Below are 15,015 nucleotides of genomic sequence, written 5' to 3' on the forward strand. Positions count from 1 at the left end.
AGGTAAGATCAAAGTCCCCCTGGAGTCCCTCTAATCACTTCATTAAGAGGGTGGGGACAAAGCTGTGTTTGTGCAGTGGGGCAGGGGTGGGGGGACAAGGTGGGGAGAGAGAGATAGAAGCCAGTAATTGCGTGGTGTCATTTGGGGAATAAACCTCCACACTGGTAGGAATAAGAGACCACACTTAAAGCTGCCTGCGCACACCTGTAATTAAATTGCAGCCTTGGAGAACAGGGCACCAGGAGCCTCTGAAGAGAGACAATTATGGGAGCAGAGGAAACAGCCTAAAATGATTTGTTTTATCCTGAGCAAAGATGAAGGCGGCCGGATGCGGCCAGTTTTCAAAAGAGGAAAAAGCTCAGCACTCCTGGGGAAAAAATAACCTGGAGTCATCTGACTCACATTAAGTACAACAGGCGATTTCTACATCACGCTGAATACAAAACCAGGCTAGTATCCAGAGGGGCTTATCAGTGTAAGAAGCTGGCAGCCAGGTCAACCTCAACCACACCCCCCGCCCCCGGCACAAAACATTTCTGAGGTCTCTGTAAAGTGCCAAGTGCTGGAGTGTGAATTCAGGAGGACATCCCCATCCCTACCTCTTGGTTTCTCTTTCCAAAAGAGAGACAGACAATGTAGAACTGACACAACAGAAAATAAATGGAAAAGTGATGGGGCCTGGCAGGAAAAAAAAGACAAGAGAAAAGAACATACTAGAGTGGAAAAATGAGGCAATTTGCTCTTTTTCTTCCCAGTATTCACTATTCTTAAAAATAACAGTTTCCTCCCATCCCCACCTTGTCCCACAATCCGAGAGTCACCACCCCAGAATGCTATCGCTATGCAGAAGGTCAGGCAGCTCCTAAATGCAGACTGACCAGAAAGGGATGGTGGTGCCTTTCCCAACAACCTCTCCTCCCCTCAAAGCAAAATGCAATGCCTGTTCTTGGACTCGTATCTTCCAAGCACCATCCTTTAGCCTAGCTGCTCTGAAGCCTGTAGCACCATTGCGTGGTGCAAGAAATATAACCCACACTTTGAGAACGCCAGCAGACCGTACCAGGCATGAATCACCACTTTCACACTGTCTTGGGCGCTTGATGGCTTTGCAAGTGCAGTCGACTCAAATGTTTATCACCTTCTAGACTCCAAGACAACTGATGGTAAAATGCAGAGGGAAAGGAAAACCAGGGAAACATTCAACATAAAATGACGTGTGACACAGGGGGAAGGGATAGCTCAATTGTTTTGAGCATTGGCCTGCTAAACCCAGGGTTGTCAGTTCCTTGAGGGGGCCATTTAGGCATCTGGGGCAAAAATTGGGGATTGGTCCTGCTTTGAGCAGGGGATTGGACTAGATGACCTCCTGAGGTCCCTTCCAACTCTGATATTCTATGACAGCCAAGATCCAAAACAAGACTAGAGCTACTGATGCTTTGCACCAAACCAAGTTTCGGAACATTTCAGATGCTGAGACCTTCTGGACAACTGAGAGGAAGAAACAGAAGTGAGACAAACACCCAGAAACTGTTCTGCTTCTCTATAATTTCTGTTTTTTATCTGCCCATCTGAAGCGATCATCTGCTCCTGAGATTTGTTCTCAGTCTCCAAGTCATAAGATCCACTTGTGACATCACGAAGTAGAAAAAAATATGGATCAAGTCAGTCAGTCTTGGGAATTCAACAAGAGAACTAAGATGATGCGAGTCTAAAGAAGAATGATTTTTCCCCCCTCAATGTTCTCCATGATGCATTGTTTCTCATTCCCAACCAAGGCTTTGGCTGGTCCAAACACAAGATAAAAAGGGAATACCAAACTGAACAGAGGTTTCATGGCTGTTGTACAGATTCTTCCCCCCCAGCCCCCCGGTTTAAAGAATCATTATTGTTTTGCACAACAGAGAGACTAATTCTTAGTAGTGCTGCCAGTGTGCTCCCTGAAAGACATCCACCACGGCGGAGTCACCTGGAACACCGTGACAACATGCACACCTCTTTTGGGTTTAGAACCTTCTGATTAACCGTGCGACCTCTTTATTCAAGAAGTGTTCTGGGGACGTAAAGCATTTAGAGAAATGGCAGAGGAGCTGAAGTCCAAATGCTGGTGTCTGGGGCATATGAGAACATTTTGGTGGTTCAGAGTTCAGATAAATGGGATCCTATTGGAAGCACAGTAATGGATGGATAAAATTAAAAGACGAGAGGGAAAAGGACTTTAGGAGAGGTTTGCAAAGGGTTGTCATTTTATTGTTTATTATTTTTATTATGGTAGCATCAACAATATGCTCAATTGTTTTTTTCATTGTATATCTGGAGCAGTGGTTCTCAATCTATTTACCACTGTGGGCCACATATGCAGCTCTCTATGTGTTACATGGCATACATTCACACAATAAATATACTACCTGTATGGCCCTGAGGATGTCACATGTGACGCAGCTGTGTGCTGACTGGGTTGCAAATGGACCGCAAGCCGTGGGTTGAGAACCACTAGTCTAGGAGTACCTAGCACAACTGGGTCCTGATTCTTGACAGAGAGCGCTAGATGTTACTGCTGTCCATTTACTCGTTGGAACACACAATTCCTGCTCCCAAAATATTTACTAAACTATAAGTAAATTTATAATCTAAGATTATAATTTTGGGGTGGGATTTTCGAAAGAACTAAAACAAAGCACAAGTCCCATGGGACTGAATGAGACTTGTGCTCCCAAACCTTCTAGGCATTTTTGAAAATCCCACTGTAGCTTTCTGAACTCAGTGGAACATTAACTCCACACTTTGCTTTGCTCTCACTGAACCCTGGAGTAGTAAATTCTGTAGTAACTCTAGTGTTCCCTATTTGGTTCTAAAACTTGTGCATCAAAGTCCTGAATATCCAACAGAGAAGGCTACTTCTGTCAGATTCAATTTGCTAGAATATGCAAAATACGCTCATGGTTTGAGAATATCAAACATTCATTGTTGGAAAGGACTAAGAGACACAGACAGAAAAAAAATCTGAAGCTATCCTTAATTTGCACACTAAAATTCTAACATGCTATGTTTCACTGATACTTTTGTTTAATTGAAGAGCTGTGCAGAACGCTTATCTTGGATTCAAAAACTCCTATGTGCTGGATTAGTTCAAAGGCACATATTTGGGAGAATACTCTTGTTTTGGGGCCATAATGAGAAATCTGATAACTCCAAGAAATCCTTCTGATAATATCTTTATCGCCCCTTAACTGTGAACAAGCTCATTCTCAGCGATCTTTGTTCAGCATGGCCTGCTCTTTCTTTGTCTTCAGCTGTGTGAAACCCTTGTGCAATGCAATGCAACAAGTCCTAATGACCTTTAACCAACACGTGTAGGTTGTAACAACCCAAGAAGTTCCCAGAATTGCGCCAGGTTTAGAAAGCATATTGAGTTCTGATGCACAGACCTAGAACTCATGGTGTGTCTTTGGAGAAGAACTGAGCGGCCCGTATAATTTATCAGAGAACATTTCAATGTGGATCACGCCATCAATCTGCTTGACAGCATCTCCAACAGCTAATTCCATCCTGCGGCTGAATCTGTGCCAGGCAACAGGGCTGGGATACCTGTGGGCCAAGGCTGATGCAACACCTGCTTTTTTACCTATCGTGTTGGACGAGCCATCTGCAGCCAACGCAACCCAGGCTTTTGGGGGCAAAGAATTCATCAACGGTGCCGCGTGCCTTTCGACACGTCAACAGATGGCCTACATACAATGTAATCGGTTGATGCAAACAAGCTTGGTAAGATGAAGGGAAAATATCACTGGATGACACGGAGCATCGACTGTTGCTCTGCTGCAGAAAACGTTAACCAATAAAGAACCCAACCGTAGAATTATCTAGGTCGATCACACTATAGCTACACAGAAGAGAACGGACAGATCTCTCACTTACCAACCACCCACTGTTCATCTCCCTGTGGAGACAGGATGAAAAATGCCACTGGTGAGCTGTTCACCCCACAGCACCCTGGCCTATGTCTACTCACTCCCTTGGCCTAACAGGCAGAAGAGACTCTTCAAATAGAGAAAGGTGTTCAATTCCAGCACTGGTCATTGCGATTTTCTGGCTCCACCTGCTTGCCTTAGAACATTGCAAAGCCAAAAGATGGAGCAAAGATTCTGTATTGTGGCTTTGGTGGGATAAGACAGGCATTCAAAGAGAACCTCCTCTGCCTTGCAGGCATATGATGGATATAAAGTATACTCTGCTCTCAGGACAAACCTTCTGGTAGCACCATGATGCTGGTAAAAGGACTTGCCTCTTTTGCTTGAAATACCGTGTGGAACTACTGTGCATTTGTCTCTATTGACTAGCTCCTCTTCTCCCGGCCATTCCTCCTGCATTTTTTGGATCAACTTTGAATTTCTGAGTGTGGTTCCAGCCCTTCTCTTGTATCTAACATTTGGCCCTGTTTGCCTTTTTGCAGAGCAGACAGTCCATCAACCAAACTGAGTGAAATCCCTCAATGGGCAAAACTCCAGATTTGCCTTTGACTAATTAAGTGATATTAAGGAAGCTGTAAATGCCACACAAAAATTGGCAGGCAAGCTGCTTCTAATGATTAGATTATTGCTTCATAGGGAGATACAGCTGCAGCCTTGCTATGAGAGCCCTTTTTTTAGAGGAGTCAGTCTTTTCAAGGTTGTCAATGCCAAAGAAAAGTTCAAAGATGTCACACCAAGGATACCAAAAAAAAAAAAAAAGGGTACCAGTTTGCATCCCATTATGCTCCCCACCCCTGCATCTCCAGCAGTGCCTGGGTGTGGGGCAGTCGTGAGAGTCTGCTGTCTAGCAATCAGGAGAAGGATATGATTTGGGGTATAACTTATCACTCCAAGGAGCGTTAGTATAACTGACCACTAAGTAGTCCCTGTCAAAGTGCTCATCAGATGAACAAGCATAGCCATGTCACTACTTAGAGGAGGGGAGACAGAGGAGAGACCAGCTGATCAATGTTCCGCAGGAATGGTGATGTACATGGGCACAGGCATTTTCACCACTGTCTCATCTAATTCTGAGAAGGCTTTCATGACACTGTGGGATAAAACACCTGAGCCCGGTCTGTGCTAATGCTTTCATCTCTGGTAGCAATGCTGCATCTGTACCTGTGCTGAGAAACAGGTACTAATTTTCCTAATGTAGACAAAGCCATATGGCCCGAACCACTGAGGTGCTGAACACCCATAGCTCACTTTGAAGTCAATGGGAGTGGAGGGAACTGAGCACACCCTCCGATCTGGGCCCTTAGTGGGGAAGGAAAACGTAACAGACCGATTCACCATCCAACTGGCCAGAGTGCTAGGCACCTTACAGACCTGCAAGTCTGACCTCTACACTAAAAAGCTGGTCATCTAAAGAAGCCTTTTAAACCTTTTAAGCCTTTTAAACCTTTCTATCTAGCTAGCTACTTAGATAGCCCCACTGTAATACCTGGGTGCATCAAACTCATGAATGCATTTACCCTTACATCGCCTCAGAGGGATTATCATCTTCATTTTTCTGATGGGGAACAGGGGCACAGAGAGATGATGTGACTTGACTTAGCAAGGTCATACAGGGAGTCTGCGGCACAGCTGGAACCCCAGCCCAGTGTCTTAACTACAAGGCCATACCTCTTCCCTTTTCCTGAAGCAACAATTAATGGACACTGCCAAAGGCCCTGGTGATGTCACTTTGCTCAATGTGTTTTAGAACCATTAATTAAATTAAGCCTCATAAAGACCCCTGTGAGGCAGGTAACACACATGAGTAGGCTGATCGGGTAAGTCCTATGTTCTTTATAACTCTTCATTTGTTACTTTATGTTCTATTCCTTATTTTAACATCCCCTTTCCTCCCCTCCCAGAAAAGAGACAATATTCAAACATCAGCCTTTAATGTTAAAGGGAATCACTGTAATTGACTTAGAAGCTGGTGGTTCCTGAGATTTTTTGGTGCTTTTGTAACTGAAAAATGGCTTCAGAGAAGTAGAGAATTCCCAGTCCAGCTTGGTAATCAAGCAGCAGCACTCCCCATCCTGATTATCTCACGTACAGCCCCTCACACAGAGAAAATAACTGAATGGATCTGGAACAGCATTCAGACACAAAGGACCATGGGAACTGCCAGACTGGATCAGACCTGAGGTTCATCTAGTTCAGTGTACTGTCTCAGACAGTGGCCAGCACCAGCTGCTTCAGAGGAAGGTGTAAGAACCCCTCAATAGACAGATGGGGTGTAATCTGTCTCCGCCCCTCCGCCCATAAAGGGTCTCATCCAGATCCCCAATAGAGATTGGCTTAAACCCTAAAATGTTAGGTATTTTCCCCTTCCAAAACCTTTTTTTTTTTGGCTGCATTAATTACAACTCTAGCTATTCTTGTTAACCATATAAACACCCAATCTTTCTTTCAAGCTCGGTAAGTTTGTGACCACAATGACATCATGTGGCAAGGAGTTCCACTGTCGTTGACAGAAGAGAGAAAACTGCCAACTCCTCCTACACAACTGCTAAATAAACGCTGCATTTCAACCTTCTAAGAAGATCCTGAGTGATTATTTTAATATAACATGCTATCTTCCGAATAAAGTCTTGCAAAGAACGGTACTGTTAAGGGGCTATTCAGTTTATACCCAAACAGTTTATGAAGAGTACTAGCAAGCATAAGAGACAGAGAAAACAAACGTGTGTATTCAGGATAGAAAGGGTGTGATACAGCGTTTCAGCATTTACAACAAAACAAACTCCTGGCTGCCATGGTGTCCATTTTTGGCTTTTCTACCTGGACTTTCTAAGGGTGATTAAGGAAGGATGTTTGAAAAAAAGAAAAAAAAAAAAAACTTGGTCTTTGTCCGTTTAATGACCTCCAGCCCCGGCATTTTATTTCTCTATTTCTTTCTTTTTCTCTGGGCTGTTTGCTCTTTATTCTCCATGCAGGTGGTGAGAGACGGGGCTTTGGTTTGCAGACTACTAAAAAGATATCGGGTGTTTGGACACAATGTGTAATTACCATATGACAACCGACGCTTGCAGTATCACGTGATAAATGCTAAGAATAAGAAAGTCTGTTCCATGGCTGTGCTGCTATTATTTCAAGCCTGCATTTTACAAGTAATTAAAAAAAAAAATCACAGGCCAAATTCTGATCTCAGTTACACCAGTGTAAATCCAGAGTAACTCTACAGAAATTAAGAGAGTTAATTTCTGTAGAGTTACTCTGGATTTACACTGATGTAACTGAGAGCAGAATTTGAACCTATATTCACTATTCTTTTCACTATAAATTCTAACATAGCCTCTCTCTCTCATACACACAGAGAGAAAGTTAATTAAAAAACAAGGCTCTGCACAGAACAACAATCGTTGTACAGGGCAACTCTGGTTACTTTGTGGACTCTTTATTTTCCAGCTGCCCCAAGTTTGAAATCTGGAGTCTGAGCCGTGACCGGCCTGTGCAAAGCCTGCTCACTTTCCCTGACCTGCAATTATACAAATCCATGTACACATGAGTGTTCAAGTCACTCTTACGCCATTTGTTCTAATGCCTCCCCACTGCCTCATGCTACCTACTGTATCTTCAGCCTGTCTGTACTCTAATGGGGTAGGAGGAATGCCACCTAAAGAGGCACATAACAACAGAAAAAGTAGCTGTAACAGACTAGCAACATCACAGGAACAGAGAGAGGCATTGTCAGGGGCCGAGTAATCCTGTGACACACTGCTGTCAGTCATCACTTGGCTCCCTGCTGGGCCAGCAAGACATCAAAGCCCGCCCCATACCATCTTACATGCTCTTTATCGGCTAAGCAGGCTATTCTTCCCTAAATAAAGCCCTGTTAAATCCCTGGCTCACAAGGGCATTCCCGTCCTGTTGCCCATCTGCTGGCAAGGGTCAGCTGAAGCAGGAGGCAGAGCCCGGGCCTATCCCCGGTGGCTTCTCAAAGCAAGGACAATGCTGTCTCCAACTCTCGCGCCCCGCCGCCCCCTGCATCTCTTTCCCCTCCCCCCTTGCCTTTTCCAGGGTCTGTGCATGAGCTGGAGATGTCACAGGCCTATAAACCATTGTGCGGAGTAGTACTTTAAATGCATGGCAAATGGTTGCTAATACGAGTTTGCAGCAACCATTACACAGAAAGAGTCCAACAGACATTTATTAACGAAAAGAGACTTTCTTCCTTTTAAACACACAGCTACATTTCAGTGGCAAGCGATTACTGGGAGCAAGTCCTCTGCTCTGGCTACTGAGCAGGACCGTGGCGCCCGTATTGCCTCATTTCCGAGCAGAAAGGCCTTCATTTGTGTGGGAGCAACTGGAACACCAACCGTCTGATTTTCAGAGGTGCCGAGCACCCACAACATTGCAAGTTAATGAGTGCTATGGGGGCTCAGCGCTGCTGAAAACCAAGCCCACCGTGTCTAAGGTTGGTCACACAAGAACCAAGACAGCCCACATTAGGCCCTGTCTACACACAAAAGTTGCCCCACTTTTACTGTACTGGTACGAATCCCCTAGTGTGGATGCAGCAGTACTGGTGTAAAGGAGCTTACAGCTTATGCTGTAAGGGAAGGGGAATAAGCTATTAAAGGCATAAAACAGTTGGGGGAAAAATCACTCCCCTAACCAACATAAATATACCAGTACAAGAACTGTGTACAGATCAGGCCTTTGCAGACTTTTTCGGGAAGAACGGGCTTTGTGTGCGGCAGACAGCAGGGGTGGGAATGCATAAAGCACTGGATGAGCCAGAGCTGCCTGGGTCTGATCAAACACAAATTGCAGCCAGCTCTCTAAAAAGCAGGGGTGGCTGTTCCATCCTTCCCCAGTCTGGCAGACAAATTCAACCTTCACCAGCAAACCGAGGAGAGACTTCATCAGCCCAGTCTGCGTTACAGGATGAGACCGCAACTAAACCCAGAGGTAACGCAACAGGTCTGTGCAACTCTGGATTTGCTGACAAACAACTATCGGTCTATTTATTAACAGTGAGTCATTTGGATTGATTCAAACCCGCTGAATGTTTGGAGCGTTTGAAGCCCTGGTTGTAGTTCAACCACTAAACCTTGTCTGCACCAGCATTTTCCTTAATTTCCTGCAGGCGCACGAGCACCAATGAGGCACTGCCTGTAGTCGGAACGGTGGGATTGCTAGTGTAATGGTAAAGAGGCAAATCCCGAAAGAAGAGGAACTGCAGAAGTGCAGATGCAGGGCACCTCTGGGGATCTAGGGATCTGGCCCAAGAACACGGTTAGTTGCAAGTGACAAGTAACATTTTGCGACCATCAGATTTATAAAGTACTTTACAAACATTAATTAAGCCTCACAACCGTCTCACCAGCATCATCCTCATTTGACCAGCTGTGATACGGAGAAGCTAAGGTCAACAGTTTCAAATCTGGGGGGCTAGATTCTCAGATGGTGTAAATGGGCATAATTCCCAAGGCTTCCAATGATGCTGGGCCTATTGACACCAGCTAGGTGCCTGGCCTTGGGTACCTAAAATCAGACACCCAAATTTGTATGAAACCATTTCAGCGGCCTGATTTTCAGAGCTGAATTCACTGGGTATTGTGACTCGGACAATCAGAGCTGTTGTTTATGTGCCTAATGTTGGAAATGTGAGCTTTGGTGACATGCCCAAGGCCGCACGGTAGCAGATAAGGGAACAGAACATCTAGGAGTTCTGAATTCCATTCTTCTGCTTTGACGATGACGATGTGTTACTTACACTGCGGTAGTGCTGAGAAGCCAGTAATGCTAGGTGCTGTGCAAACATGTAGAATCACAGAATCATAGAATATCAGGGTTGGAAGGGACCTCAGGAGGTCACGGCCCCTGCCCAGAAGAGCTTACAGTCTAGGTTTAAGACGAGAGGTAGATCTGACAAACAGATGGGCGGAACGGAACGCAAGGTAACAATGCGACGAGAGTGATAAGCCACGGTTGCAGCACACCTACTGCCTACCCACCGTCAAGTGTTTTGTAGGTCTCGGTGGGTTCTGCGGAGAGACGTCAGGGAGGATAATGCCTTGCAGATGAAGTGAGCTCCTTGCATGCGTAAGGGACAGTGCATGGGGGAAAGCACCAACCCCACTTGTAGGGAAATCTGACAAATAGGCAATCAGTGTAGGCATCACCGGCAGAGCGCAGGTGGGAGTTTACATTTCTGTAGCACAGAAGAGAGGATAAATGGGATGAGAATACGCCGTGAAAGGCCTTAAAAGTGAAGACTAGTTGTTGGTGCTTGTTGCGGTGGAAAAAGGGGAGCCAGCGGAGGGCGCAAAGAGGGAGTGCTACGATCTCAAAGCGAGTCAGGAAAACCCTTTCTGCAGCAGCAACTGCATTTGCCGAGGCCAGAGAGGAGGAGGCTGCTGTGATATCGATGGTCGCTAATGCAGCCTCACTGCTAATGAACAGGAGAGTCGCTACTTAAAAAATGGAAAGTGAAAGTGTTCATCTCCTCACCATGCCTTCGATGCCAGTGCTTCCCCATCCAACGCGGAATACCAGCCATGAGAGACTGCATTAAACTAGGTCAGGGAGAGGCTACAGCAGAATTGTTTCTGAGCGTGTGGGAAAATCATGGTCTCAGCTTCTGAATGCCCAGAGGGCCAGCCTGGGAAGGTGTATTGTGGAACACAGTATTTGCACTCTATAAGAAGTAACATGCAAAGCAAAGCAAAGCACTCTGCTGACTTGGGGATACTCTTCAGGAATCAATTCAAGTGAAAACAATTATCTCTTGCAAACATTTAGTGTGAAGGGCCATGTCCCAGAGAACATACCTCCAGGAGGGAGAAGGGTGTAGTGGGACAGGGTGGTTCTCAACCTGCGGCCCACAGGCTGTTTGCGGCCCAATCAGCAAAGAGCTGCGGCCCATGTGACATCCTCAGGGCCATACAGGTAGTACTGGGTGGAGCCCACAATGGTAAATAAGTTGAGAACCATCTCTCCAGGAGGTGCTAGAGCATGGCAGCGATGGGAGATGGAATAACTGTCAATGGGAGAGAAAGATTCCAAGCTGTGAAATGTGTCACGTTCTGCACTGTGTCCTGGAATGTTCACAGCATCCTTTGTATCCCGTCCACCCTGCCTGCCCCTCTGCCCCCTGACACACACACTTCTGGCAGGTTGATGTCCTCCTCACATGAATTCTTCAAAGGGGAGAGAAAAAACTCCCAATCAAACCATGACCTTCCTGTTTAAAAGGCCTACTGGATATGGTGTTTTCACAGAGGTAACAAGTGCCCAGAAGATAGAAATAGAACAACTGCAGCAAACTCAGAGCTACCAGATGCAGAGTTGCTGATCCACACAGGAGCATCTTCATGCTTCTAAACTGAACTCAGAAAAGGTGATATTTACTGGAAGCCAAAATACACGGTAATTAAAAAAAAAATTATTATTATTATTTTTTTTTTTAAGACTGAGCTCCCACTCAAACACCCAGTTTAGCTGTGTTTAGTAATAAAGCATATCAAAATAACACTTAGGACTAATAAAGGCTTTGGGAAAATAAACTAATTAAGTATACACTGCAATTAGCATGGCGGAAAACTGAGGCACAGTGAAATCACATAACTTGCCTAATCAAACAAACCAGTATCACAGCCAGAATTTCCCGGTTCCCCGTCCTATGTTCAGGATCATTAGATTGGCCAGCAGCATTGCTTGTATTTATGAGGTTCGTTCGCTCAAACGCTGCTCTCCCTTATCTGCCCACATCCCAGGCAGTTCACCTCAGTGGCATGCCCACTCTCCCACATCAGGTCTCAAGGTCACTCTCTTGTCCAGGTCTCATGTGCAGCAGTGACATTACAGTGGGCCAGGCTACACTGATACACATCCATAGACCAGCTCCAGGTTTGCCAATGCCCTTCGGATCATGCAGCAGAAGTGAATAGCTTTGCACAGTGAACGCACAAGGATTTATTTTGGAACACAGTCTGAAAGGGGGAAGAGTGTTCATTCACAGAAACAGATTAGAGAGCCAGAGACCCTAACAGGCCAAATGAAACAGCACCTCTCTCCCCCCCAGCATGCTCATTAGCAGATTCGTGGGGAAACATACCACACAGCCATGCCTCAGTGCAGCTCAGCGCCGGGCAGATGTGACACGGTTATGTCTTGTAGGCAGGTGTGTATGAGAGTGCTGTCACTGTATGGCGTGTATGTGTCCCGAAAGGTGCTTGGCACAGAAATTCTGCCTCTTCACAGGTGGCCAGAGGACGGCCAGGAGCACAGTGTATCGTCTTCTCAATGTGGGCACTCAGTAGCAGTTGAGTCGCCCTCCTCTCAGAGCAGGTAATGCTTTTCCTGAGAGCCACCCACTGCATCCCACGGTCTTGTGAGGGACTTTTGGGTAGCAAGTCGTTCAGAACCCCAGGGCCTCTCCATGACCCCAGACCCCAGCACAGCGTGTAAAGAGGAGGATGGCTGTTATTAAAGCAGAAGTCAATAGGGCAAACAAAAAACGCTAGCCCTCTTGAAGTAGCTCTTTCCACTGCAAACAGAAACTATCAGGCCTTTTTCTTTTCTCTCTCCTGGGGGAGGCTCCTGACTGATTGGATGGTGGGATATTGTGTTGACAGTAGAAACAGTGGACCCAGAGGGGCAGGTGGTTTTTGTGTCCTCATCTCCATCTTTCTGCTCCTCAATTTATCCCAGTTTTCTCCCATTATTTCTCAGCCCCGTTGGTAGAAAACATTCAAATCAGGGGTAAAAACTGCATGCGCATGACGTGGCCCTGGCTCCAGAGAGCTGGACCTTCCTACCTTTTTGGTTTCAGTTTGGTTTTCTTTCCTGGACTGGCAGCCATGGAGGTGCTGAGGTTCTGAGGGGCGTCTCTCAGCCCAAAGCTCTTGGCCACATGGCCCAGGTGGAGGGATTTGATGTGGAAGATGTGCTTCAGGGTCTTGGGGTAGGTGGTATAGGAGCGAAGGAAAGACTGCAGTGCTGCGAAGGACAGAGAGAGATTTTTTTTTTTTTAAACCTATTCCATCCTGCCTGTCTCAGCTGAAAGGATGTTGCCTAGCCATTTGTGACACCCTGGATATCAGCTCTAGGAATGGTTGGGATATTAAAAATATGTGAAGTACTAGTGCAATCCTATGGGAGGAGGAATGTTGTGAGGAGAGAGGTCAGGAGCAGAAAAGACACGACATGAAGATACACTAGGTTTGCACAGGTCTGCCTCTTCTAAACACTGTCCCCCTGCCCAACAGGGTGGTGGTCTTCCACCTGCTCAGAAACTGAGCTGGTGCCCTTGTCCAGTAGAAACTTTGAGAGGGGAAAAAGGAGAGGAAAGAGGAGGAAGAAGACAGGAAGGAAGTGGGATGAAGAGAGGCAGAGAAAGGGTTGTGAGGAGGGTGGGGGGCAGACTCCTCCGGTACCACAATCCCAGCAGCCAATAAATTCTTCGCCAGTCACCAGCTAGTCCCTTAGAAATACCTGAGAGACACATGGATTTTCCATTTCATCACCAGGCTGAGAACAGAGCTCACTTTTTAAAAGGGGGGAAAAAAAAAACCCAGCAGCATGTATATTTCCTTTGAGTCTTTACCCCTCTAATGCCTTCCTCAGATCTTACTGCTCTAAGGACAAGTCTCATGAATGGCAACACTGCGAACCACACCTGAGGGGATCCCAGAATGCTAACGGCACCCACACTTCAGGCTGCAGCTACTGGGACACTCTTTGACCGACGTTCACCCCCAACTTCCAAAATCCCCTGCTTGGCTCACTAAATCTCCCATTCATGCCTCCCACTCAGACCTGCACCTACAGCTCCCTCTCACAGTCCCCGACAGCAGCAAGCTCTAAACTCTAACCTCCCATGCCCTTGCTTGTTGAGCCACTGGACCAGCAAGTTTGCCCACAGCTTAAATCTAATCTCTCAGCAGCAGCAGGAGCGTGGAGTTTATGAACAGTAATAAAAATGTCATTTTAACAGCTCAGCTCCTGGAAGGACCTTGGGAATCCATCAAAGCTCTGTTTACTGAGTAAAGCGAAAGCCTTTTCCCAATCGATGAGAAGAAACTCAGGTGAATCCTTTCGCACCCCTCCCCTGATTTCCTACCGGGAGTCTTTCAGGGACATCTGAACAACTAGGGACCAGTGTTTTCGGAGAGGATGCTTAACATTTCAAAGGCGCAGTCTGCTGGAGAGGCCCTCGATAAGACACCAAGAGCAATAAGGACCCATCTTGAATGCTCTCAAAATCCCAATACTCCTTCTCTCTCTCAATAAAGCTATGGGGGGTCAAATTCACTCCTGCTGTAAGGTGTAACTCCCATGAAAAATTCTAAGGCAGCTGCACCCACTTGCATCAGCTCAGAATCTGGCCCACTGACTATTTCACTTCCATCCAAGCTATAAAGTCCCTTACAGCACTTAAAACGCTTGGATCCCAAGGACCTTGGGGAGCCAATCCTTTTGGAAGCAGCCTGTAATCAAACACTGGACGTTACCACTGACTTGGTGAGAAAATGCAGAAAAGGGAAACAAATGCACTGCTGGCATGGTTTCCAATGGCTTGTCTGCCATGAAGGCAAAAGCCAGCTGCAAATGTTAATTATTCATGATTCTTGGCTCAGAAGGGGAGGAAGAAGGGAGTCTATGGAAGCTAGTCAGTGATGGAAAATTTGCATATGCAAATAGTGGAACCGGAGAAGGGGGGACGGGCAGCCCTGGTTCAAGACAAACAGTGGGTGCATCATGTTTCAACATTTCATGACATTCTGTATGCATTTCCCCACAGCAGCCATCAAAAGTCATCAGCATGTAGCTCAGCAACAAGAGGGTGTGTATACACTGGGCCTGCACAGACATGGATATGTTTTGTACAGGACTCAAGCCCATTCAGTTGTTTCTTTTTGTCACAGTCTATTACACGGAGCATGGTCTGGAGACATGAGCAGGGCACTAGGGCCCAGGACTATTCCCAGCCCTTCTGCTGACTCTGCATGACCACTTGCAAGTCATGGAACGGTTCTCGGCCTCAGAGTTTCCTCAG

The 15,015-nt window shown here is 46.2% G+C and overlaps 1 protein-coding gene across 1 annotated transcript in view; it reads right to left on the bottom strand.

Annotated features, from left to right (window-relative positions):
* Positions 1-15,015, bottom strand: part of DDX31 (DEAD-box helicase 31) — a 68,697-nt gene that overhangs the window by 5,588 nt on the left and 48,094 nt on the right. Inside the window, exon 19 of the mRNA XM_077836047.1 lies at positions 12,776-12,956. Within this exon, the coding sequence (XP_077692173.1) occupies positions 12,776-12,956 (181 nt within the window). The remainder of the gene's footprint in view (positions 1-12,775; positions 12,957-15,015) is intronic.

The sequence above is a fragment of the Eretmochelys imbricata genome, chromosome 16, assembly GCF_965152235.1.
Source record: "Eretmochelys imbricata isolate rEreImb1 chromosome 16, rEreImb1.hap1, whole genome shotgun sequence".
Taxonomy (NCBI): Eukaryota; Metazoa; Chordata; order Testudines; family Cheloniidae; genus Eretmochelys; species Eretmochelys imbricata.